At 53.8% G+C, this 23,520-nt stretch overlaps 8 protein-coding genes across 8 annotated transcripts; 5 read left to right on the forward strand and 3 right to left on the reverse strand.

The window, feature by feature from the left end:
* Positions 1-81: 81 nt before the first annotated feature.
* CGCA056_v007576 (uncharacterized protein) lies at positions 82-2,829 on the forward strand (the record flags this gene model as incomplete). The annotated part of the gene is made up of 1 exon (XM_037322824.1): positions 82-2,829. One exon carries the CDS (start codon positions 82-84, stop codon positions 2,827-2,829), a length of 2,748 nt encoding a protein of 915 aa, XP_037180155.1.
* A 169-nt stretch (positions 2,830-2,998) lies between these two features.
* sdnE-4 (Cytochrome P450 monooxygenase sdnE) lies at positions 2,999-4,994 on the reverse strand (the record flags this gene model as incomplete). Its single annotated transcript, XM_037322825.1, has 7 exons — positions 2,999-3,179; positions 3,239-3,405; positions 3,457-3,564; positions 3,617-3,916; positions 3,967-4,481; positions 4,535-4,843; positions 4,898-4,994. 7 exons carry the CDS (start codon positions 4,992-4,994, stop codon positions 2,999-3,001), a joined length of 1,677 nt encoding a protein of 558 aa, XP_037180156.1.
* A 5,436-nt stretch (positions 4,995-10,430) lies between these two features.
* Positions 10,431-10,922, forward strand: CGCA056_v007578 (uncharacterized protein; the record flags this gene model as incomplete). Its single annotated transcript, XM_037322826.1, has 1 exon — positions 10,431-10,922. The coding sequence occupies one exon, from the start codon at positions 10,431-10,433 to the stop codon at positions 10,920-10,922; it is 492 nt and encodes a 163-aa protein (XP_037180163.1).
* A 2,300-nt stretch (positions 10,923-13,222) lies between these two features.
* CGCA056_v007579 (uncharacterized protein) lies at positions 13,223-14,052 on the forward strand (the record flags this gene model as incomplete). Its single annotated transcript, XM_037322827.1, has 2 exons — positions 13,223-13,409; positions 13,565-14,052. The coding sequence occupies 2 exons, from the start codon at positions 13,223-13,225 to the stop codon at positions 14,050-14,052; spliced, it is 675 nt and encodes a 224-aa protein (XP_037180164.1).
* Positions 14,053-15,553: 1,501 nt separating this feature from the next.
* CGCA056_v007580 (uncharacterized protein) lies at positions 15,554-17,135 on the forward strand (the record flags this gene model as incomplete). Its single annotated transcript, XM_037322828.1, has 3 exons — positions 15,554-15,790; positions 15,887-16,879; positions 16,932-17,135. The coding sequence occupies 3 exons, from the start codon at positions 15,554-15,556 to the stop codon at positions 17,133-17,135; spliced, it is 1,434 nt and encodes a 477-aa protein (XP_037179511.1).
* Positions 17,136-17,384: 249 nt separating this feature from the next.
* On the reverse strand, positions 17,385-18,428 carry APA2-1 (Diadenosine 5',5'''-P1,P4-tetraphosphate phosphorylase 2; the record flags this gene model as incomplete). Its single annotated transcript, XM_037322829.1, has 2 exons — positions 17,385-18,239; positions 18,300-18,428. The coding sequence occupies 2 exons, from the start codon at positions 18,426-18,428 to the stop codon at positions 17,385-17,387; spliced, it is 984 nt and encodes a 327-aa protein (XP_037179510.1).
* Positions 18,429-19,131: 703 nt separating this feature from the next.
* scs3 (FIT family protein scs3) lies at positions 19,132-20,177 on the forward strand (the record flags this gene model as incomplete). Its single annotated transcript, XM_037322830.1, has 2 exons — positions 19,132-20,022; positions 20,076-20,177. The coding sequence occupies 2 exons, from the start codon at positions 19,132-19,134 to the stop codon at positions 20,175-20,177; spliced, it is 993 nt and encodes a 330-aa protein (XP_037179509.1).
* Positions 20,178-20,979: 802 nt separating this feature from the next.
* On the reverse strand, positions 20,980-23,457 carry EXG1-2 (Glucan 1,3-beta-glucosidase; the record flags this gene model as incomplete). Its single annotated transcript, XM_037322831.1, has 3 exons — positions 20,980-22,842; positions 22,898-23,128; positions 23,179-23,457. 3 exons carry the CDS (start codon positions 23,455-23,457, stop codon positions 20,980-20,982), a joined length of 2,373 nt encoding a protein of 790 aa, XP_037179508.1.
* Positions 23,458-23,520: the final 63 nt, after the last annotated feature.

A 23,520-nucleotide genomic window follows, 5' to 3' on the forward strand; every position in this document is an offset into this window, starting at 1 on the left:
GCTGAGAATATTTCATGTAATAGTTTCCTGAGAAACATGAGCCCATGGACAGCAAGCCAACATTGACGATACGTCCGAACCATGTCTTGTCCCACCATCACCAAGCCGGTGTTTGAACACCACCACAGCGGCCTTGGTGTAGAGTATTCCAGACCCAGAATCTCCTGGCAATTCGAAACAACAAAAATAACGGTCGCAGCTTGGACCCAAACCGCCTACGAGCTTGAGGTCACTTTCACTCCAAATGGCGAGCCCCAAATCTTCCGTGAAACCAGCGACCAATCCGTCTTGGTGCCTTGGCCAGCTCGAGATTTGGCTTCGCGAGACTCCGCCATAGTTCGACTTCGTGTATACGGAAAGAGTCTCAGCGACGACGCATACAAGGCCGAAGAGCCAAGCCCGTGGTCAGAGCCGGCCACTGTCGAAGCCACTCTTCTGAAACGAGAAGACTTTCGAGCCAACTTCATCACGTCCTCCGAGCAGATCGGTCCCCATGGACCGCTACGGCCTATTCGATTCCGCAAGGAATTCACCATCCCTGATAACATCAATCTCGACAACTCTTCAGCAAGACTCTACATCACTTCTCTTGGCGTCTTTGAAGCCACCATCAACGGAAAGCCAGTTACAGATGAGTGCATGGCTCCTGGTTGGACCAGCTACCGACACCGGCTCGTCTACCGCATCCTTGATGTGAAGAACCTTCTACTTCCTGGCAAGAAAAACACAATATGCGTTGAGGTAGCCGAGGGCTGGTATGCTGGACGCCTTGGGTTCAAGGGCGGTATTCGCTTCCGCTATGGTGACGTGATTGGCCTGTTTGCGCAGCTTGAGGTCAGGTCCCTGTCAGCTGAGCCGTGGGCACTTTTGTCGGACGACACCTGGTCTTCTCTCTCCAGCGCGATTACGAACAGTGAGATATACGACGGCGAAACATACGATCTGAACGAAGAGAAGCAAGGATGGAACCTGACAGATGCAGACTGGTCCAAGGCACTTGGGACAAAGGCCCTCCCATGGCCACAGACGAAGCTGGTTGCTCCTGACGCGCCGCCTGTTCGTGTGATCGAGACCAAGCCCTGTGTCAAAGTGTTCCAAAGCAAGAGCGGCAAGGCGATCCTAGACTTCGGGCAGAACCTCGTCGGAAAGCTCATCATCAGGTCCCTCCGACTAGAAAAAGGGGCAAAGGTTACGTTCAGACATGCTGAAGTCATGGAGAGCGATGAGCTTGGTACTAGGCCTCTCAGGGACGCCAAGGCCCTCGACACTATCATCGGTTCGGGGCAGGAAATTCGAGACTGGACGCCCAAGTTCACGTTTCATGGCTTCCGCTTCGTTCAAGTTGATGGATGGCCGGGTGGCGCCCCATCAACCGAGGACATCAGTGCACTTGTCATGCATACGGACATGAAGCGGCGAGGGTTCTTCGAGTGTTCCAATGAATCTGTCAATCAACTTCATAACAACGTCGTCTGGTCTATGCGAGGAAACTTCCTCTCTATTCCGACCGATTGCCCACAGAGAGACGAGCGGCTTGGCTGGACTGGCGACTTACAGGTGTTTTGCCCAACGGCTACGTTCTTGTACGATACCTTGGGGATCCTCGGTAACTGGCTCCAGGATGTCGCGGCGGAGCAGCTTGAAGAAGGAAAAGGGGGCATCCCGCCGTTGGTAGTGCCGCTTGCCATCAGTCCTAATTGGCCTCACATCGCACAAGCTGTATGGGACGACGTGACCGTTCTCGCTCCAGATGCCCTCTACAAATACAGCTCCGACAAGGGTTTACTAGAGAGACAATTTGCCAGCATGCAAGCCTGGTTAGATCAAGGGGTCGACCGCGCCTCAGATGGCCTTTGGAACCCTGACAAGTGGCAGCTTGCAGATTGGCTGGATCCAACCGCGCCCCCCGACGATCCAGGCAACGGACGAACGGACAGCATTCTTGTGGCGAATGCGTACCTTGTTCACACGACATTGGTCTTCTCTCGACTTTGCGCTGAGCTAGGCAAAGCCGACCTGGCTGCAAGATACGCAGGTGATGGCGAACGGTTGAAGAAGCTCTTCCAGCGGCGTTACATCACTCCGGAAGGGAACCTGATGTCGAGCTCTCAGACCGGTCTTGCACTTGCATTCCAATTCGGTCTGTATCCGGACGATGCCTTTCAACGTCAGACGGCCGCAAAAGCGTTGGAAAAGCTGGTTCGCACGGCAAGGTTTCACATCAGCACTGGATTCGCTGGGACACCAGTCATCTCACATGCGCTCACCACGATCGGTCGACCTCAGCTTGCATACCGCATGCTTCTTGAGACAACGTGCCCTAGCTGGATGTACCCTGTCGTCACGATGGGTGCGACGACTATTTGGGAGCGCTGGGACAGCATGTTGCCAGATGGCCGCATCAATCCTGGCCAGATGACCAGCTTCAATCATTACGCCCTCGGCGCGGTGGCGGACTGGCTTCACGGAACTGTGGGTGGAATATCGCCCCTTGAGCCAGGGTGGAAGGTCATCCGCGTGCGCCCCGTCCCTGGAGGCAACCTCACAAGCGCAAAGGTCTCATTTGACGGGCCCTACGGAAGAGTGGCTTGTGAGTGGAAGCTCGAGGGCGGCAATTTCAAGATGAAGTTGAGCGTACCGCCCAATTGTTCTGCAGTGGTGACGTTGCCGTCGGGGTTGCGTGAGGGATTTGACGAGGATGGGGAACCTATGCTGAAAGTTTCTTCTGGCGTTCATGAGTTTGAATGTGCTTTCGAAGCTGGAGAGTGGCCGCCGAAACCGTTTGTGGCAGCAAACCAGCCCATGCCCCCGGACACGATCGCGGGTTAGATGAGTAGACGCATCTTTCTTGTCACTTGCGACCGTGCATGCGCATTAACTTGGGTATTATTGGGTTGAAGTTGGTATGACAAGTCTAAACGACAGGTGGTATAGTTATATCTCACAACCTCCCTTTCTATGGGGAATCTGGTGGTATCATAGACTGAACTGCAACTCATCATGCCTTATGCTCGAATCGAGGCGACAACCGAACCTTCATATAGGCTTCGTGCCCTTTCTTGGGATACGTGTCCAGGTATCTGTAACCAGTCGTCATATCAAGCTTTTGGTCCCAAAGAGAGACGTTAAAGTTGTATAAAATGCACGCGATCGTCTTCCGCAGAACCCTGTGAGCGATACTAAGGATAATAAATCAGCGCTAAGTGCCGTCGGCTTCCTAGTTCAGATCGCGACTTACTGCTGACCCAAGCAAGTTCGAGTTCCGGTCCCAAATGTCACAGCACGACTCCTCGCCTCCTTTGTATCCTCGTCAATGCCAAGCCACCTATCAGGATCGAAATTGTTTGGCTCAAGGTAAAGTTCTGGATCGTGTTCGAGAAGCCTTAAGGTAAAGCTCATGCTTGTCTATATGAAGTCAATAGGATGTTGGCTAGGAAGTAAATGATTCGGATTTACCATTGGAGGGATAACAGAGTCCTGGTATGTCACTAGTGATTGACTCTGTCTTGGCTGTCGATGCCATCCCGGAGAGCTTAAGCGAGTTGACTCTTTGCACACCGCATCCTGCCCAAGTCTCAGTCTCGAGCCATACTTAAGACACAGCACATATGCTTACCAGATACCTCAACTGCAGCACCCTCGGGTCTCGCCAGATTCTGTGGCCATACAAGCCAAGATAAAGTGTGTCGAGCTCATTCCTCAGTTTTTTGATACAATCCGGGTTTTGTACCAGGTGATGCAGTAGGAACGTGAGGTTACTGAGAAGCGACTCGTTTCCGATGAAGATGGCTTGCGATGACTCATGGATGGCGAGAGTCTCGCTGCCAATTTCGTTGAACATGCGAGCAAGGATTCCCTCGTAGGTATTCTCATCGTCCCATGACTTCACGATAGGTTTAACGTGATTGCTGACGAGCTGAGAGTGTGTCAGCACATGTGTTTCACATGTCCAGGAGAGTAACTAACAGTATCAAGCCAACCCAGTGGTGAGTAGGATCGAAGGATAGGAAGATGGTCGAAGATGAACTTAACGGGAGGCATACATCTCAAGACGGTGGCGAGGTCAATCGCGCTGAACGCTCGAGTCTTGTTGTGCACGGCTTCTAGGTCGAAGATCCTCAGAAACCCATAGTCCTCTTCGACAAGATATGACACCATAACGTCGTTGGTGAAAGCCCAAAAGTAGTGCGTCAAATTGACGGCGTCTTTGGTCCCGGCAACATCGTTGAGACGTTTGTAGAAAGACTCAAGGTGGTTGTCTAGAGTTGGTGTGAACTGTGCCAGCGTCTTCCCTGAGAATATAGGTCGCACTGCTGATGCTCTTTGAATGTGTTTCGTCGGACTCGCCAAGCCTCCGAGGAGTTTGTTGAGAAGTCCGTAGTAGTTGTCGCATTTCAGGAGGTCTGGACGCTTGTGATACTCCAGACAGAACTGGTGGTCAGTGAAGTGCAGCTCGTTTGGGCCGATTCTGACCACTGGGCCTAAGATGTACATCAGAAGTGGTTATAGAAGTTTGGGAGACGTGCAATCATACCATACTTCTCGTGCAGCGACTCAAGGTTCTCGAGCCAGTCGTTCCTGATCAGAACGTGGTATGCCTCGTAAAGCTTGGTGATACCAGCAAGCCTGGGCCCAGGGAATTTGGACAAGGGGCATAAGAGAGCTCGGTGGGTGTACTTTGCGCCGACGTAGAAAGCGAGCAGGTACAAGATTATAGATATGATATCAAGGCCCCGAGGACTGAGAAGGGTGAAGAACCAAGCCATCAGGAACGGAACTTGCGAATCTCTCTGCGCTCTCGCAATGGCCTCCAAAATCTTTGTGTCACCCAAATGCAGAAGCCCTGGCTTATAGTCAGTTCAACGGCCGAAGGTACGTCAAGATTTGGAAAGAGTACTTTTGTAGCTGTTCAGCGGCGCGGCCGCAACGGGCCGGGGCTCATTTAACTTGAAGGCAGATGCATATCGACGGCGGCCGCTTATCGTATGGGCCATTTTCCCGTTTGTCAATCGAGCATTCACGTACGTCTTACTGGCATGTAAGTGGTCGTCCCTGAGTTGCTGGTGAAGGATTGTGGTGCATGCATTCGGAGCTTCTACCTTCTTCGGGGTATGCCCACATGTTGGCATGTCGGCTAGTATTCCCTCCAGAACTTTAGCTTGCATCACGAGTTCGATAGTTTCGTACTCACTATACTTGAATAAGGCAGTATGAGGCTCGACGAGCGGGTCGGCTGAAATGTGCTTAAGCGGCGCTGTTGTGAAGGCAAACATCGTTCGACCACATGTTCGAAGATTGGTTCAGCAGCAAGGCAGACGCAGGACATTTCAGATGATAGGATCGGTTGGTAGGACTGGGGGCTCACATAGCCCATGGCAGCCTAATCATTGCGTATGGTGGTTTAATAAGGTCAAGTTAGTGCCTGGCCGTTCGCGAAGGATTTTGGGCTCGTTTTTGACTTGTTTGGAATAGTTGTCGTTAAGAGGGATGGTCAACTTTCCAGACAGACCAGCGGTTCCAATAATTCTTAATGTCCGCCAAGACTTTTGGAACATAGGATCATGCGATGAACTAGAGCCAGCCAGAGGAGGCTGCTGTTTCGATCTGTCGGTTTCCCTGACGATAGACTGCGATCACCGATTTACGTTCACACGTCATTTCAGACACCCATCGCTTGGTTTTTACTTTGGGAGACAACACTTATCTTAGATCTGTTTGTTATCGACGGACGACCCCGCGGGATAACGGCACAGCGGCTGAAAGTAAAATGCGGGATGAAGGCTTTTACAGGAACCCGAGTGAGGGGATTTGGGGAAGTGATAAACTTTGAAGTCTGTTTCAAGCTTTTGGCTTCGGAGCTTTTTGGTGGGTTGTCAGGAGTTTGAGCGAAAAGTCTTGTTTCATTGAGCAGGTTCGAACCTTAGTTCTGGCCCCAGTAAGCTGCCGTTCAAACTTCGCCTGGTGACCCAGGGATGCCCTACCAACAACTGCCGGTATAAGCGCTTTCAATGCCACGACTCACGAATGGATCAAGACGACGGCCGGCAGAAGGGCCCAATCACCACCGGACGCGCTTGGCAGTTCGATGGGGTGACCTTGCCCCTCGAGATTGATAATGACGACTGGAGTACCGAAGGTTCAGGTCCATTCTCATCTAGGCCATCGTGGAGTCCTCGTCGGTTTGACAAGTCAGGGTTGCTGGCCGAGGCAGAAATCTGCCCATGCCAACTGACTGTCTAGACGGCACGTGTCGTAAATGGACATGAATGTGTCTGGGTAAGCTCGCGGTTCGCCTTGTCGAAAGCACCAATCCATGTGGTAAAGTTATGTATGCTCGCATCGTGAGTCTAGCTAAGGACTCCATTCGGTCCTATCCACCCGCATTCCAGATTTGTGCCTGACAGCTAGCTACATCGCTTACGACACGCCACCATCCATGGACGTTCATGCCGATCATTCCAACCTAGCCGCCGTCGCCCTTGGTGATCTCCGTTTAAGCTCAGCTCAGACAGGGGACAGCCTTGCTATGGCGTTGTCCCGTGACCATAGCTCGTCTGCGCTCTCAATTGAGAGCTAGAAACATCAATTCTAGCAGCGGCAGTTCGGGAACAAGTCGAGCCCGCCAACCGAGAAACGGCCATCCCCCGCTTACACCGGGCTCAAGCCTGTAAATAATTATCGTAAGGAGCGAAAACAGCGCCAATCGAAACGACCAAATGTCGGAAGAAGTAAGGCGCAAGACTTAATATCTGGCGGATTATTAGATCCCCCCAATCTTTCCAGATACAGACTTACATTAGTGTGTCCAGCACACACGGCAATTATCAGTTTATTTTCCGTTATGTTGGACAAGGCCCGTATGAAGTTGATTGCCGGATTCCAAGTCCACTGACCTCTGCGATGTAGACCTGCTAGACAATCAGTAAAACATGATATTCCCGTCTAAGGAAGCTTTTTTGACCGGAGATGTCCGAACGGTTGGCCAGTATTTCTGAACTTTCCCGCACCTTAGCAGCAGTCTTGAGCTTTTGAGGATGTGGCAGGGCAAGTGGCCTCCATCAGCTGTCCAAGCCAGGGTGCTGGCTTTGGATTTGCAATAAAGTAGGCTCTTCTCGCATTGTATCATTTCGCTTCCGCGTGTTGAGCCCGTTTCCAAAGAAATCGCCTCATGTTGACTCAAGAGCCTCCACGGGAGAGTCGCAAATGCTACCCGGTGTTCTCTTAAGCATAACTCGCAGCCAAGCTGGCTCTCTGAAATATTCCGCATGAGCCTAGCGTCTCTCTGAAGCTGTTGAACGTCTCAAGATCGTCAGGAACAACTTTACAGTACAAGGTTAGGCGGCATTCACAAAGAGGGGCGTTCCCTGACGGGGATAAGTGGACTCGGCACAGACGATAACATTGCGCCCCGAGATCCTCGGAAAACAAGTGCTGTTGTTTGTAGGTAGTGCACCTGTTCTCTCTGCGAAGTATTTGATTCCGGGTACAGCACTAGTTGCTGAAATCTAGCCCGACTTCGGGCATTGGAACATGTCCTTTGACAGTCCTGACGCTTCGTAAAATAGATCATCACAAGCACCGCAATAACATGCAAATCGCCGGGCTAAGTACATAAAAGACAGACACGCGACTAGGGTCTGTTCTGTTTGAGTACCAAACAATGAATCAATCCAGCTTTTGGCTTCAGTGGCGAAGTAAGCTACCTTCGGCTGAGAACAGCCAGTGCATCTGGGCTCTCAAAGATGGAAGATAGTGCCTGACTTCCTTGGGACAGGGCGCCGCCATTTCTATTTCTAGGATCAAGCTCGCTTGCTTTTGCAAATTTCCTAGAGTTTAGCTTGCTTGGGGTTCGATCGAACGAAACAAAACGAAACATTCGCACCACGTTAACCTCCTAGCTAGGCTTGCGTTACCCCACAGAACGAGTGCCTCAGGGGCAAGACGCTGTGGCTATCGAGGATCTGGAGTTGGCCAGGCACCGAAAAAGCACGCATTCCTTGGAACTTGATCATTGGTTCTGTACTTGTAAACAGCAAAGCCCCAAAGATTTACTGAGCTCGGCCTTAGTGCCTCGGGTATGCATGACCCGTAAAGCCTCACTACCCCTTGATGCTCCTATGTCCTTCATACTCTGTCGAGGATATTGAGTCCATAGAAGCACCAACAGTGACCTGTCGATCTAATTCTGCAGATTTCGTCGGTCAGGATTGGCGCCGGCGTTCTAGGAGCCCTGGAAAGAGTGCTGGCGACAAATGAAACATAAAGGGGCTGCTGGGCCTTGCGCGGCATATCACGGATCCGGCCGTACTCGGTTCTAGACTTCTACTTCACCTAAGGATCGTTTCGGTAACCAAATCATCTGACTACAGCCAAGTCCTCATGCAAACGTTCATATATATGGAATTGCCAAACGTTTTCGTATGCCTTATGCAGGTCGCTGGTCACACTTTCTTCATTATGAGGTACCTTGATGCTCACCAGTGATGGTCTAGGACCGAAAGAGGCCCACTAATGTAAACTTCGTTCATGTTTCGTAGGGTCATGCGCAGGGACTCGTAGCTCTGGTTCTTCGCCATAGACGCAAATGAAGGTCAGATGAAACTACGGAGAGAGTCTGTCATGAGATTTCTGCGATCAGCCCCAGATGCCTTCATGATCTTGTGAGGCGTAGAGGCTGACGGAGTGACTATTGGATGGTAGGAAGAGTGTCACTGAAGCTGCGAATCAGTCGACAATGCGGCATGGCTAGCCGGCTCGTTTGCTCAAGACTCTGTGAGACGCACTACTGCCCAGGTTGAGTGTCTACTCACGGTCATTGTTTTGAGACACATCCCTCCAGTGAAAGAAATAGTTTGCTAGTGAAGAGGGCCTTCGCCCTATTGGATTTGTCCAGAGGCCTTCATTAGAATACTTTATCAACTTTTGGCGCAGAACGACACCCGATGGACAAGAGAAACATAGGCGACAACAGGGTCCAGTGCTTTATCATCATATTAGCAGAACTTGTTCCAGTCAGTCGTCGAAGACCGATTTTTGAGATAAAGATATGAGAAGCAAAAGGTCGATCATCGGCTTTTACCGGCTCCTCTGCATGGTTTGTGAGGTTGTACGCCTGCGACACAGCAGGAGTCTCTGGTAAAAAACGCCATTAGAGAGTGTGAGATCATGTCAGTTCTGAATGGCCATCAAATGTTGGACGCCTATAAACAGTTTAGTCGCATGGCGAATCCCTTGTTAGCTTCATTTGCCCTACTTTCTCGTACTGATTGCGACCGTGATATGTTGTCCTAGTGTATGACTCCAATATACCATAGTTCAGTGGTATTCACGTTGCGTAGTGCGCTGTGCAGGTTGAGAACTTAGCTTAGGATGTTAACACTCGGGGCCCCGTTCCGCGGGTTCGCCACTTTGGCAGTGCTTGTCCCCAACCTCTTCGGCCCTTTGCCGCTGATGAGATTCAACGGGATCCAGCAAAAAGCTGTTTCTTAGCTACCGCAAACGTGGAGTTGACATGCAGCGACGGCTCAAGACTCGGCATCATGGTTGTCAATCTAGGCTCCGACTGCATATTGGTCAAGAGTGGAAATTCCCCGTAGCCCCTTCCCCCAATAGAAACCGTCAGGTTATTAGTGGAATCCAGACCGCTATTAAGGAATCGGAGGACGGGTCTCACGGCACTTGAATTACCCACCTCGGACGTCCTCCGGCTGGAATCTTGACAGAGCCCGATGGTGAGATTCCACTCTGCGCAACCGAGGGCCGGCCATGTGGCCCCGAAAAGCCTTGTCGGCAGAACTTACCGACTCAATCCGTCCAAATGGCGGCCCCCTTAATGAACATCAGATGGAGCTAGGATTGAATCGGTAACTTATTGTGTAAAATATGGGGAGATGTTACGGTCGTATGGGTTGGTGGACGGCATAACCTGGCATAATGTCTGTCCTCTCATTGGTGGACGGGGGAATCTCTCTCTGTCAGGGGTCAGCTTGACTTCAACTCCATCAACTTCCTCCACGAACAAAAGCAACTCTCGTGTTCGCCTGCGATATTGATGATGCCTTGCAATTGCAGGCGAACATTTCCAAATTCACGATGGAAGTGCCTCACTAGTAGGGAGTGAGGAAGGCCCCCTCATGTTGTGTCAACGTAAAATGCCTGTGACTTCCGCTTGATTCTGGGAAAGCCGTTTTTGTAATTTAGCACAACTCGACAATAGTCCAGCTGTCTCTATGACTACTCCAAATATGATCTCTGGAATTTTCAAGTCGGCTCTGGCAGCCGCCATGATCGGCACGTCGGTTGCTGTCGACACCTGGGGCGGCTCCGTGTCCCTGGGCCCGACCACCTCGACCATCATCAAAGCCGTGACAACCATCATCCCCGGCGACGCTCCTCCCACCCAGAACGGCGTTCTCGCCCTGTGACCCGGCATGTCCAACGGCACCGGCGACCTGGTCCAAACAACCCTCGAGTCCTGGCCCGACAACTCCTGGTGCGGCGCCAAGAAGGGCCAGTGGTGCGTCCGCGCCTCGCTCTTCGGCTCCTTCGGCCAGCTCAGCGGCGACGCGAGTGCCGTCTCAGGCAACCAGAAGGTCAAGATCCTCTACGAGCTGCTCTCGGACAACAACACTTGGCGCCAAAACGTCACCGATGCTGACACGGGCGCGAAGCTTAGCTCGTACGAGTACAAGTCTGGTCCCTTCATGAGGGGCTATGGCACCGGCACCGAGTGCAATGCCAACTGCAGCCCGACCGTCGCCAAGCAGCAGTACATCAACACGGAAATAACTCTGGCCGGAGCCGACCCCAATTTTGGCAAGACCATTGCCACTGCGCAGAAGGCTACGTATACTGGCCTGGCCAGCAGCCAAGGAGGCAAGGTCTGGACCATCAAGGAGATTAATGTCCCGGCAATGGTCTAGAGCAAATTTTCCATTGCTTGAGATGAACAGGTGGTAAAGAGCTTGAAGATGGCACGAGGAGAGGGCGTCCGACTCACTGTAAATATTTGGATAAACATCCCCAAACACGCACATAAGGACGTTGCCATAGATGATGTGGCTAGTACAAACAACAATATTTGCTCTTCAAATTTTCTCTCCACTCCCGTTGCCTCTTTTGCCATCCGTCCCATGGCATCTTCCGAGACCGGGGCCGGATTTCACCCCAACCATCTGATTAAGATGGCAAAAAGGACACATGGAGTGGTCAAGTCTTCTTTTCTTCATGTAACGAGACCATCTAGATGTTGAGCAAGAGATGATGATCCAGCTCCCTCCCGGGCACGGAACTGTGTTTGCGGCTCAAACTGAGGACCAAACAGACCGAGGCCCCGTGTTGTGGGAATAGGGGGTCGGTGATTCGGGCATGGGACTACCGGAGACCAGCCCCGAAATGAATGAAGGAAATTTCGGAAAACGCCACTCGATGATATCTGACAAGGTCAATACCACAGATCTGGAGAAAACCCACCGGAGTGGGACGCAAACCCAGAGATATTAGCAGTTTGGTACAGCTCAAGCCACCTTATTCATAACATATGGTCTATGGCGATCATATGAGCATGCCATGAGTATTATGAGCTGAAGAAATGCAATATGTCGGGTACTGTTATTGATCTGTTCGACAGTTGAATAGGATTTCTAAGGATGCCGGAGTTATCAGATCACAGTTTTCCTGAGTAGTAAGCGCAAACTCCCACCCACCATGAGTCATTATGGACTAGGCCGATGAATCCCGCTATCATCATCAGATACCGTCAACGCCTAGACCTGCCCTGCCGTATTGCAATGTTTGGCCTACAAGCGCAGTCTGCTATTGCTCCGCCCAACTCCTTCTTGCCCCCTCCATCTCCCCTGGTCCCGGGGAACCAGGCTAATGCAACCGGCGCGGCTCATCGGACGCAAGCCGTTCTGCATTCGCACAGACTCCCCACCGAACCGTCCCCCTCAAGCCGGCCGTCTCTCGCCCCAGCGGGTTTGGGGAGCTTCATATCATTTCTCTACTTCTTCACTTGGCTGATCCAATCTCGATACGGATCTCAGGTATATCGTCGGGAAAGCCACACGAGGATCGATGGTTAAATCCACAGCTCCAGCTCCATTCTCCCTGCGAACAACGCGAGATATGGCGGCTGCCGTCGTAAACATGGGCCCATTGCCCACTCCTCCCCAAGCCAGAGGAGGCCCAGATCCCTGGATCCCTGGCGACCCTGCAAACTGCCGCGGTCACTTATCTGAAGGTCATACCTCTGAAATATGTGACAAGTCAGGCCTGTCTGGGCACGTCTGACAGCGCTCCCTCCTGCCCATGCACGTGGTCTCAATGGGGAGAGGGATCAAGTAGTCTGACCTCCAACTGTCAAAATTAGGAAAGCGCTCTTGCAGGTTGTGATCCAAATGTGCATTAGAATCGAACGTGGAAGAGCAGATCATCTGCCCGAACGTTGTAATTTCGCAAGCCAGGGGCGTGGTGTTGACACCACACCATCACAAATAAGTTTGACTGCAGACCTCACATCTGCTGCCGTCATTCTTGCTTTTTCTCTTTTTTGCGCAGCCACTTTGGGAGGGGGGAGTTTCTTTTTCGTGACTGACACCGGCTTGACAGGATTGGTTGGTGCGGGACGTTCCATGTCCAACTGCAGACGGGCTGCGGTACAGCTGGCCGTGCATGACATTTCTGCAAGTTCATCAGCATCAACTGCAGCAAAAAGTGATAGGTGAACCGGTGAGTGCGAGCAGTTCATGACAGCGTCGCACTGAGATATGGGGTCATTCAGGGTCATGAATCTTTCGGTTTCCCCTCCACGGAATTGACGAAATCCAGCTCGGATACATCTTCGTGTGCGACGAAAGACGCGAATGAAGATACGTCTCTGTCTCGAATGACCAGCCTCGTGTCTACGTTGTCAAATTTCAAACTCCAGAATGAATCCGACCGATCGCATCGGATCCCGATTCCAAAATCAAATCAGCAAAACAGGAAATGAAGTCTTTCTCGATTCTGTCGACTGCACCATCGGCAGCGGCATCGGCATCACCATCTCCTCAGCAGAAAAGAGAAGTGACAGATACCGCAGATCCACTCCAGCCCGCAAGCGGATCGATTTCGCACTCCTCTTATCCACAACTAGCACATGCTGGGTGATTTCGGTCTGTCCTGGTGTGCGCGGCAGCAGCAGCAGCAGCAGAGTTGTGAGCCCTTCTCATCCCCACACATCATGCAGCCTCCCTCCAGCCAACCCACGTCCAGCCCACGCCCAGTGCTGGTCCCACTCCAATTGGAGATCCTGCCGCAGCCATCGGCGTCCCATATTGCCGGTATGCACTCGATTGAATGTGGAAGAGCAACAGTCCTCAGCCCTGTTCGTGACGGCGGCGGGGAAGGCGACCCTAGCAAGCCGAAGGGTATGTTGTTGGAAAGGGGCCCATGACAGAATTTCTTCTGCCGTTGTCTCGAGACAACAAGAATCAACGATTCTTTCAACAACATCAGTGCCCTGGAACAAGATTCTCGAGACTAGGACGGCCGATGAACGGTTCACACTGACGTGGCAGTGAAGCACTCCGCCTGCCCGCTGCCATCGCTCATAATCTGAGCATCGATCTAGATCTGGGTATGCACGATTACCCAGGCTTTCGAACTGAACGGTTCAGTAGTTGGAGCCTATGCAACACGATACGTGTACCCACTAGCCCGTCACGGCGAATCAAAATGACCATGCCCATCGCAGCGCTGCATAACCACGTTGGCGTCACTGGCGATGTCCGAGAGGGCACGAGAGAGCAAACTGCAAACACCCGGGCTTTCTCAGAGCGTGCGCATCCCACAGCGATGGGTCCTTGCCTGCGGTTCATCCGCATGGGTGTGCTGCGGGTAATTGGATACCGTCAGAACACTGAACCTGCATGCACTCAGAAGAGCGGGTTAGTAAATCCATCATTGGTCCGTCACCGACCGCCGAAGGGTTCGGTGGTCGTATTCAAGTCCCACGCCGAGCTTGACGGGAAGACGATCTCCGCTAGGGAAAGGTCTCCGTCGAGGCGTTGACGTTTAGTCTGCCGCCACTGTCAACGCCTGGGCCATCATAAGCTTGAACCAGGGCTCTAATCAAGTCCTCTCCGTATCGACGGGATGTAGGCCACTCGATCCAGCAGCTGGCGCGGGACAGATGGTCCAGAGTCCCGGGAGGAAGAAAGACCCCTGCCGCCAGCCCACTGTCAATCCGACCCAAAGGAACACTGCATCATACGCGCAGACGGCTGCGGTTCAAACACCCAACATCCGACGTCTGGCCAATGGGAAACCACCCGTCCCCAGAAGACAGTAAACGGTTTCTCGCGACCCTTGCTCTGCCATCGCCAGCGGCACAGGCGAGCCTCCAGCAGCAATCCCAGCTGGGACGATCCCTCTACCAGGCCGTGTCGACTGCCGCACTTATCCGGCCAGACTATCCCCAGGCTGGCAAACCCTCGGCGGACCCCCCAGCGGCATGATGATGTGCGGTCTAGCCTCAGTCGTGTATCCAAGATCCCGCTCCCGGCCTTCATCGCAGACGCGGGTCATACCCTTGCCCTACACAAGCGCCCTCCACCACCACCACCAGGGCCAGGAGGCTCAAAATGTGAGTTTCGACAGAAGACGACCGGAAAGCGAGCTCATCCCAAAACTGATATCGCCACGGAGGCCCACGAAAGCCGCCGGATCGTAGCCGCGTGGGCTGCGCAGACCTTTCTCAAAAGGTTAACATTTGCATATATTGGTGCGGAGATGGGTGGGATTGGGTAGGGGGAAGGGGGAAGGGGGCAAGATCAGAAGCTGAGAGGTAGTTTCACCCTCCCGCGATACCTTAATTGAACTCCTTTCTGCTCACGGGAAGGGGGGCGGCTTGGCCTCGGGTCCGTAGTTGAAAAGCCTTCAACTCCCGCCAGGCCCGTCATGTCTTGGTCGAGTAACCGTCGATCTGATTTTGTTTCCTCAGCGTCATCATATCAACAACCCTCGTCATTGTTAGGAAATATTCTGGTCTTCGTGACTTTTAATGTTTATTGTATCGTATTCGTCCATCTCTTGAGTCTGCCCTCTCCTGAGATCAAGCATCTCCTGGACTTGCTCTCTCCCTGAAGCATTCTTCCAGAGCTCGAGCCCTTTTCTGAGTCTTCACCAAGGAAGCAAATTCTTTCCAGCCCATTGGCTATCCGTCCCAGCCACAGACCAACAGACTGAAGAACCGGTTCGCCTTGCCACCCGTCCGCTGGTATCCGTGGATCATCTCATACCGCCATTCCATCGCTGGGAAGAACACCACCAGTCTTGCAGCCAGTGGAACGGCCATCGGAAGCCCACGCCTCATCTTGCAGACTTCTCCATTGACCGCCGAAACCTCCCCCACATCTTCCCTGTCTTCAACGCACCGCCGGACGACGACATCGCGCGTACGAGTTGAGACAGCGCAGAACACCGGTAGAACATCGCGGAAGAAGCGGTGAAGACTGCGCAGCCATCTTTCCATCTTGTCGGTTCCGAGGCGTCGCTTTCTTTCTCGTCGAGGATGTTTATGAGCGCTCCTCCCCGGTTGGGCTTTCATGGCTCGGACTACTTTGCCTTCGAGCAGAGCATGACAGCCAGAGCCCAACAACGCTTCAACCAGCGACGCATGAGAAAACTGATTGCACGTCACGGCAAGCATCCTTTCGGCGCTCACAGAACACCACACCACGTAGGCATCATGTCTAACGAAGACTGGCCTCTGGACACCATGCCAGACGGTATCCAAGACAGTTTCGAGGTGCGTTCGCTCATTTCCTCCAGCCTTCTGTTCCCTTCAATCAAACCATCTGAGATGTGATCAAGGCCTCCTTGCTGACCTAACACTCGGCCTCAGGCTCAACAGCTCCGGAACAGATACCTCGCTGGCACCGCGGGCAGCCCGTATTCCGATCCTGATGCTTTCATGCTCTTTCAGAGGATGCAACAGTTTGATGCCCCTTTCAGCAATAAGCGACCAGTCATGGATCACAATCAGTCATGGCAGCCCGAGGGCATGCCGTACGCGAACGACATGCAGTCCATGTTTGCGCCGATGCAGTTCCAGTTTGGTGTTTCGTCCGTCGATGATATCTCCATGTCAACCTCTGGTGGTTTGAGTCAAAACATGCCCATCTCCTCTCCTGTCTTCTCAGCATCCGAGTCGGGCGCCAGCTTTGGCAGCTTCTCCTCCACCGGTGCACCCAACCTCCTTGACTCCGGTTCTTTCAGCTCAGCAGACGGCTCGGCCATCATCAACAGCCCTCCCCAGCAGTTCGATTACGTCAACTCTCCCTTCACGTCGTCGTCTATGATGGCTGAAGATCTTTCCAGCATCAAGGCAGCCCCTCCTTCGCCTCAACCCTTCTCTGAGCCAACGCCGATTCACTTCTTCCAGGCACCTCCCGAGCAGATTGCAGAGCCTGGGCGGTTCCACATGGACGATCGTCACGCCGTGGGAGTCTCTGCTGCCGGGAGTCATAGCATGATCCTGAAGTCTGAACCACATGCTCGCATACTGCCTTCGAAGCCTCGCAAGGAGCTTCCCGAGAAGCCACGTTCTCGCCGCGCCAGCTCTCCAGCCCACAAGTCGGTCCCTTCAGCTCCCAAGGCAGAGCTTAGGCCGAAGCAATCGAAGCCCTGCCCGGTGCCATTCTCTTTCGCAGAATCCGTGGAACGCTCCGCCAAGGACGAGTATCTTCTCAAAGCCAAGGCAGAGGGACTGACATACCGCGAGATTCGCGTCAAGGGCAACTTCAGCGAGGCGGAGTCAACCCTCCGTGGCCGTTATCGCACCCTTACCAAGAGCAAGGAGGAGAGAGTTCGAAAGCCCGAGTGGACTAGTCATGATGTAAGTGCCACCGTTCGCGATATGAAAGCATTGTCTAACCCTTGATTTGCAGATCCATCTCCTCAAAAGGGCTGTGCGCAAGTTCTCCAAGGGCAACGATCCAGCTTCAACCAAGATTCCATGGAAGCAGGTGGCCGAGTACATTTACTCGCATGATGGATCGTACCTGTTCGGCAACGCCACTTGCCGTAAGAAGTGGGATGAACTCGTCATGTGCTCTGCAGGAAGACGCATCGGCGGAAGTGGAACCATGTAGTGCCGCTCGGGACGGCGCGATGGGGCCCCGATGAGTGTGCTTGATGAGATTGGGTTCCGGGGTGAATATTGGAATGGTTTGCAGCATTGCAAATTCGAGATGTGAGCTGTCGTTCATGGTGGAGTACTGGCTGAATTTTCATGTTTGTGTTCTTTAGTTAGAAACCTGCCGCTAGGCAAAAATGTTTGTTTGTTGTTGCATGTATCTTGGGCTGACTGCATGATAAGGACTCGTCCAAATTTCCAGCAATCACAGCTTCTTACTGTGTCCAGAATTCTTTGGGATGCCGATCTTGGCCAGAATATCGACCAGTTGATTGCTGTCGCTGTTGGCTTTGAGAGCACTCCATTCGGCTTCACTCTTGACCAGAGCAGTCCCTGCCAATACAGTGCCGTTGAGGCTGAGTTTGCCGACGGACCTGCCATTTTCCTCGATGGTGTGGCCCTCGGCCAATCGCGGCATGACCACCAAAGACTTGCTTGTCATTGCAAGGTTGTAGCTGATCCGAGCTTCCCCGTTGCCTGAGTCGTCTAATTTTCCGACATGAGCCTCGACTGCGTCAACAGCTGACCGGAACAGCGACACGTAGACAGCATGGAGCTCATTAGGAGTCATGTCCCCATGGATTTTCTCGCCGAATGTCGTGAATGGGACGCCCATGAGCTGCGGTTGAACCAGCTGCTTCGCCAAGACATCCCACCTGGAGCCCTCTGGCAGGCCATCCTTCATTTGAGCGACAGGAAGTAGCTGAATATGTCTATGTGGCTGGCTTGCGCCCGAGTGTTGCCCACTGTTAAAAAATGCGTACAACTCGTTGTCTCCATGCTGGTGGTATGCTTCGATGCAAGCGTAGGTCGCTGCCAAGTCGTTCGGCTCCAGCAGGTGAGTCTGCAGTTTGTAATCCTTCGTTGCGAGGATAAAGTGCTCTGGTACAATGGCGAACTTGTTCAGAACGAGATTGTGTCCCGAAGAGGGGATATCGGCGATGAACAGCGGACCGTTCTGGGGGTTCTCGAAGGGATCGAATGGTTTGCGTGGTTGGTCGGTTTGGGACTTCGGAGCGGTTGGCTTATTTGCCAGTGCTGGAGAAAAACGAAGCTGGAACTGCATGTCGGGGTCAGGGGCAGCCCTCAACAAGGTGACAGCCGTCTGGGACAAACTTACAGGGATCGAGTTCGCAGTCAGGACGGCGACTTGCGTCGCGTAATAGTTAAGGTCGCCATTGGCACGAGCTTTGTTGAAAGCAGCTTTCACAAGCTCGGGGAGATTTGCCGGGGCTTTGATAGGGGCCATCATGATGACAGAGAAAGGTGCAATGGCCAAAGATGTCACTAGAGGTCGCGATATGTGGGATGGAAGCCAGGAGGATGAGGTCACTTCGTGTTGGGACAAGATGACGGGACGCGCCGGGGCGGGAGCTACGGTCAATGCCCCACCTTCCCCTCCTACACCGAAGTCTCTACCGGCATTGACCGAGACACCGAGCCGTCCATGCCTGCCCGCGTAGTACAGGCCGCCATCGCCACATAAGACAAGCAAGTGATAAACAAGTCAAGCTAGCATAGTTCTGGAATTGGTCATCGGTTCAGCCTACCTGAACAATGCCCGGAATACTGCATATTCTCTCAGCATCGCCGAGGTTCTGCTGCGATGTGTCCTCCACTTCTGTTGTGGGTGAGCCTCGGTGACTTGGCGTCTGGCTTTCTCATTGGCCGGTCGGTGCTCGCAGTTGGCCGACTGTCCGATGATTAGCCACCCGACCTGTCACTGCCCCACTGTCAACAGCCACACAGCCTGGCCCAGAAGGTGCCCTCGTCAGGTACGTACCCTCCCCCGATCAGCAACGTCATACTTCTGGTGTTGCTGAATTCTCGCGCCAAATCCTGGCCTCTTCATTCCTCCACCTCAAGAGCCACCACTCCCGCCAAACAGCTCTCAAACCCGCTATTCTGCCCTTAATGCTGTAGCTGAACCTCTAGACGTCAAAAGAGTCAACATGGAAACACCACCCACTGCGAACCTGCGGAGCAAAACCCGACGCGCCCTGGACGAACTCAACGGAGCAACCACGATGGCGCCCGAGCAACCGACCAAGACGAAGCGAAACAACCCCTTCCTGCCCACCCCTCTCGAGACCCTCGTCGTCGCCGCTTTTCCCGTCATCCTGTTCTTCGGGACTCTCTTCTCGCTGCTCTCCCCCGACGTCCGGTCCTCGCAGTACGACCATGCCTCCCAAGCCCACGTCCAAGACACCGCACCTTCCTACTTCGCGCGAAAGTCGAACCTCTTCAACGTCCTCTTCGTAAAGAGAGGCTGGTTCTGGATCACCGCTGCCTTCTTCGCCTTTATCTTCACCCACCCCGCGACCGTCCACTCGACCCGTCGGATACAGGCCACCCTCCGCTGGGTGCTCGTCACAACGTGGTGGTTCTTCGTGACGCAATGGTTCTTCGGGCCTGCCATCATTGACCGAGGGTTCCGGTGGACTGGAGGAAAGTGTGAGATTATTGAGGAAAAGGTCGAGCTCGGCGAGGGAGATGCTAAGGAGGTCTTCACGGCTGTGGCGTGCAAGGCTGCTGGTGGAAAGTGGCGCGGTGGACACGATATTAGTGGACACGTATTTCTGCTGGTCCTCGGCTGCGGCTTTCTGCTTTCCGAGGTCGGCTGGGTTGTTCTCCGATGGAAGGGCGCAAGGCGAGAGGAGCGCAGCGTCGTTATGACGGATGGCGCGACAAAGACAGCCACCGTCGAGGCTCAGGGTCTGCAGGGAGAGCCCGTTCCTGGTGATGCTCTCGGGCTCGGGGGCAAGTTCGCCGTTGGCGTGATTGGTCTCAGCTCTTGGATGTTGCTTATGACTGCCATCTACTTCCACACCTGGTTTGAAAAGGTATATTTCCACTTTGACTTTGTTGGCCTCCTCAACTCACTGATATGTCATAGATTACTGGCCTTGCAACCGCCCTTTCGGCTCTGTACGGCGTCTACATCCTTCCTCGTTTTGTTCCTGCGATACGCCAGGTCGTTGGCTTGCCCGGAATCTGATACCCGCTGCATGGTTGGATCGAGTAATAGATACTCAATAATATAAACAATACCCCTTTCATCCATACTCACGTTCAGTTTGTCCCGTGAAGTCCCTCTCCCGGGTCATCCGGCCGGGCCGCGCCATTAAACATTTTGTTGGCGACCGTTGTTTCGTAGAAGGGCTGGCCGTTTCTGCTTTTCTAGATCTGTGACTGTGAAGGCGCGGGGAATCGGGATGTGATGTGCCGTCCTGGCCATCCCTGCCAACGGCCGTCCGGTTCATCCAAAGTGTAGCAAACTAGAGAGGATGCAAAAATGACAAATCCAATGTAATGCCGGGATGGCTCGAAGTCGCGACTTTAGATTCCAAGGCAGTCACACGCATTCAGATGCACAAGGGACTTACTTGGATGGTAGCGGAGACCATACTCGGAGCCGAATGTGTCTACACAAGCAACGTCACACCATGCGCTTCAAAGATATGATCAAAAACAATTGATTCGTTTGTGGTATCAATGCCCCTTGGGCAGAAACAAGAAGTGTATCTCAACAGACCCTGTGTTTTCTAAAAATCCTCAAACTCCCAAAACCCTGATGCAAGTATGCCGCCTGGCCCAATAATCCACACAAAAAAAGGGGGGGTTAGCTCCCGTTAGCTCCCAGCCACTAGGGCCGAGTGCTAGATGAAGTGAAAGTCGTAAGCCATGTCAGTCCTCTTCCCAGCAGGGCACGTCTCCTCAAGCTCGATCGCATCGCGGGTATCCATGCGGAACCCACGCTTCGTCTCGAGGTCGTCCTATGCGGTGGTCTTATCGCTCGCCTAGAGCGGGGCCTGGAAGAGGGCGACGGTGGCGCAGAAGTTGTTGCGGTTGTCGCTGTCGAGGGCGGCGCCCTTGCCGTTGACGGTGACCATGTTGACCGAGGCCTTGGTGCTGAGGCCGAAGAACTTGACGTCGCTGTTCTCGAGCGAGACCATGTGGTCCTGGCAGTTGTTCTGGCCGACGCAGACCTGGTCGTAGTTGTTGAAGAAGCTGTACAGGCCGGCGCCGTAGATGAGGATGTCCTTGGAGTTGATGGCGCGGACGCCCCAGGTGCGCGCGCACTTGTCGCTCTGGCCGGTGCAGAAGGTCTCGAAGTTGGGGTCGAGGATGGCGTTGTTGACGGTGAAGGGCGTCTTGGCGTCGGGGTTGCCCTGCATGTACGCCGTCTCGGTCTGGATGTGCGCCATGTACACGTTGGAGGCGTTGTTAAACTGGTAGTTGTACAGGACGGAGTGCTCGGAGGCGGTTCCCCAGAACCAGGTTCCCTTGGTGGACTCGGTGAGGACGCCGCGGCCGTTGTAGATGTCGATCTGCTGACCCTTGTTGGCGAGGTCGAGCTCGTGGTCGGCAACCCACCACCAGACATTCTCAAAGTAGCCGGAGGACTCGGCGGTGATGTGGGTGAGCATGTAGGCGCCGATGCACTCGGGGTTGGCGGCGTGAGTGACGTTGGGGTTCTTGGCGCACTTGTCGGACTGGAGCTGGGTGCCCTGGCTGCCGCCGATGCGGAAGTGGACGTCCCAGAGACCGGCGGCACCAGGGCTGGAGCCGGCGATGTTGTACTCCATGAGGATGGCACCGGCCTGGGGACCCTGGGTCTGGACGATGATGTCGCTCATCTCAAAGGTGCCAACGTCGCCGGGCTTTCCGACTCTGAGCATGACCTTGGGGTTGGCCTGGTCCTTGAACGCCTCGCCGTTGGCCATCAGGAGAGGCCAGACCTCGCCGGTGATCTTGATGTCCTTGGGCACCTCGATGGTGTTGGAGATGATGTAGGCACCGTGGTCAAAGTAGACAATGTCGTTGGGGCCGGCCTTGTTGAACAGAGCCTGGATGGCAGCCGTGTCGTCGGTCTTGCCGTCTCCCTTGCAGCCGTTGGCCTTGGCGCTGAGGAACTGGCTGACGGCGGCGGTCTCGTACTGGGGCTTGCTGCGGGTGACAACCTTGCCGTTGGAGCCGAGGAGAACGGCGGGCTTGGTGATGGCATCCTGGGCGCTCTGGACAGCCTTGCCGTTGCCGGTAGCACCGGTGTAGGTGCGGCCCTGGATGAAGGAGGCGATCTTCTGGTTGCCGGCAAGGACGTTGGCCTTGGTGTCGACGATCTGGACGGCGGCGGGGACGTTGGTGGTCATGTCGACGTTGTCGAGGATCAAGCTGCCGTTGGTGGAGGTGGAGGCGGGGTTGTAGGCAGTCAGGACACCGACGGGGGTGTTGCTGATGACACTGTCGAGGAGAAGAACGGAGCCAACAGTCTGAGCAGAGGCACCGCCGTTGGACATGTCAACACCAATGCCGCAGTTGTTGATGGTGAGGTCCTGGAGGGTCCAGAGCCAGTTCCAGTTCATGTAGACGGCCGTCTTGCAGTTGTTGAAGGTCAGAGCGCGGGTGGTGAACTGCTGAGAACCAACAAACATGCCGTACTTGCCGCCGTTGAAGGTCAAGTTGGTCATGAAGCCACCGGAGCCGTTGTCGATGAAGATGCCCTGCTGGACGTTGCTGTCTCCGCCATCGGTGCGCATGTTGAAGACAATATTCTGCAGAGAAGTAGCCTGAGCAACCTGCCAGTGAATACCGGCGCCAGAGGTGACGGGCATGGCAGTGAGGTCGACGTTGAAGTTCTTGACGAGCTTCCAGAAGTTATTCTATGGCATTTATGTTAGCTCATACGCAGAAGTCTTCTGCTTATGCTTGACATACCTGGTTAGTGTGCTGGTTGTTGCCCTGGTCGTCGTACGGGTTGGCGTCAATAACAGCCATACCAGTGAAGCTGGCAGCGGCCTTGACGGTGGGAAGGTTGGTGGCATCTCCAACCATATGGGTGTAGTACTTCATGGCGATCGGCTTGCTGACGACGTAGGTGCCAGCAGGGAAGTAGACCAAGGCGGGAGTGGTAGTCGAGGAGTCGCATCCGAAACCGCAACGGTTGCCCTGCTTCAGTCAGCCCAGATATTCAAACCCAGAGATCGAACATCACATACCTCGTCCATGGCGGCCTGGATGGCGACGGTGTCGTCGGTAGCGCCATCACCCTTCGCGCCATAGTCCTTTACATTACGGAAGATCTTGTAGTTGGGATCGCCAAAGGCAGAGACACCGCTTCTCTCGATCGAGGCGACCCAGTACCCCTCAGCGGTAGCAACGGGCGAGTTAGAAGCCTGGGGAGCGGCGACGGGGTCGGGCGTGGGAGCCGCGAGGGCGTCGAGGGAGAAGAGGCGCAAGGCCAGAAGGGTGGTCGTGAGAACTGTTGAGAGGCCCATCATGATGTAGAACCAGCTGATCGACGATGTCCTCTTGTTTTTGGTTGATTGGAAAGAAGGCGA

This window comes from Colletotrichum aenigma, assembly GCF_013390185.1.
Source record: "Colletotrichum aenigma strain Cg56 chromosome Unknown KSG_Cg56_contig04, whole genome shotgun sequence".
NCBI classification, from domain to species: Eukaryota; Fungi; Ascomycota; class Sordariomycetes; order Glomerellales; family Glomerellaceae; genus Colletotrichum; species Colletotrichum aenigma.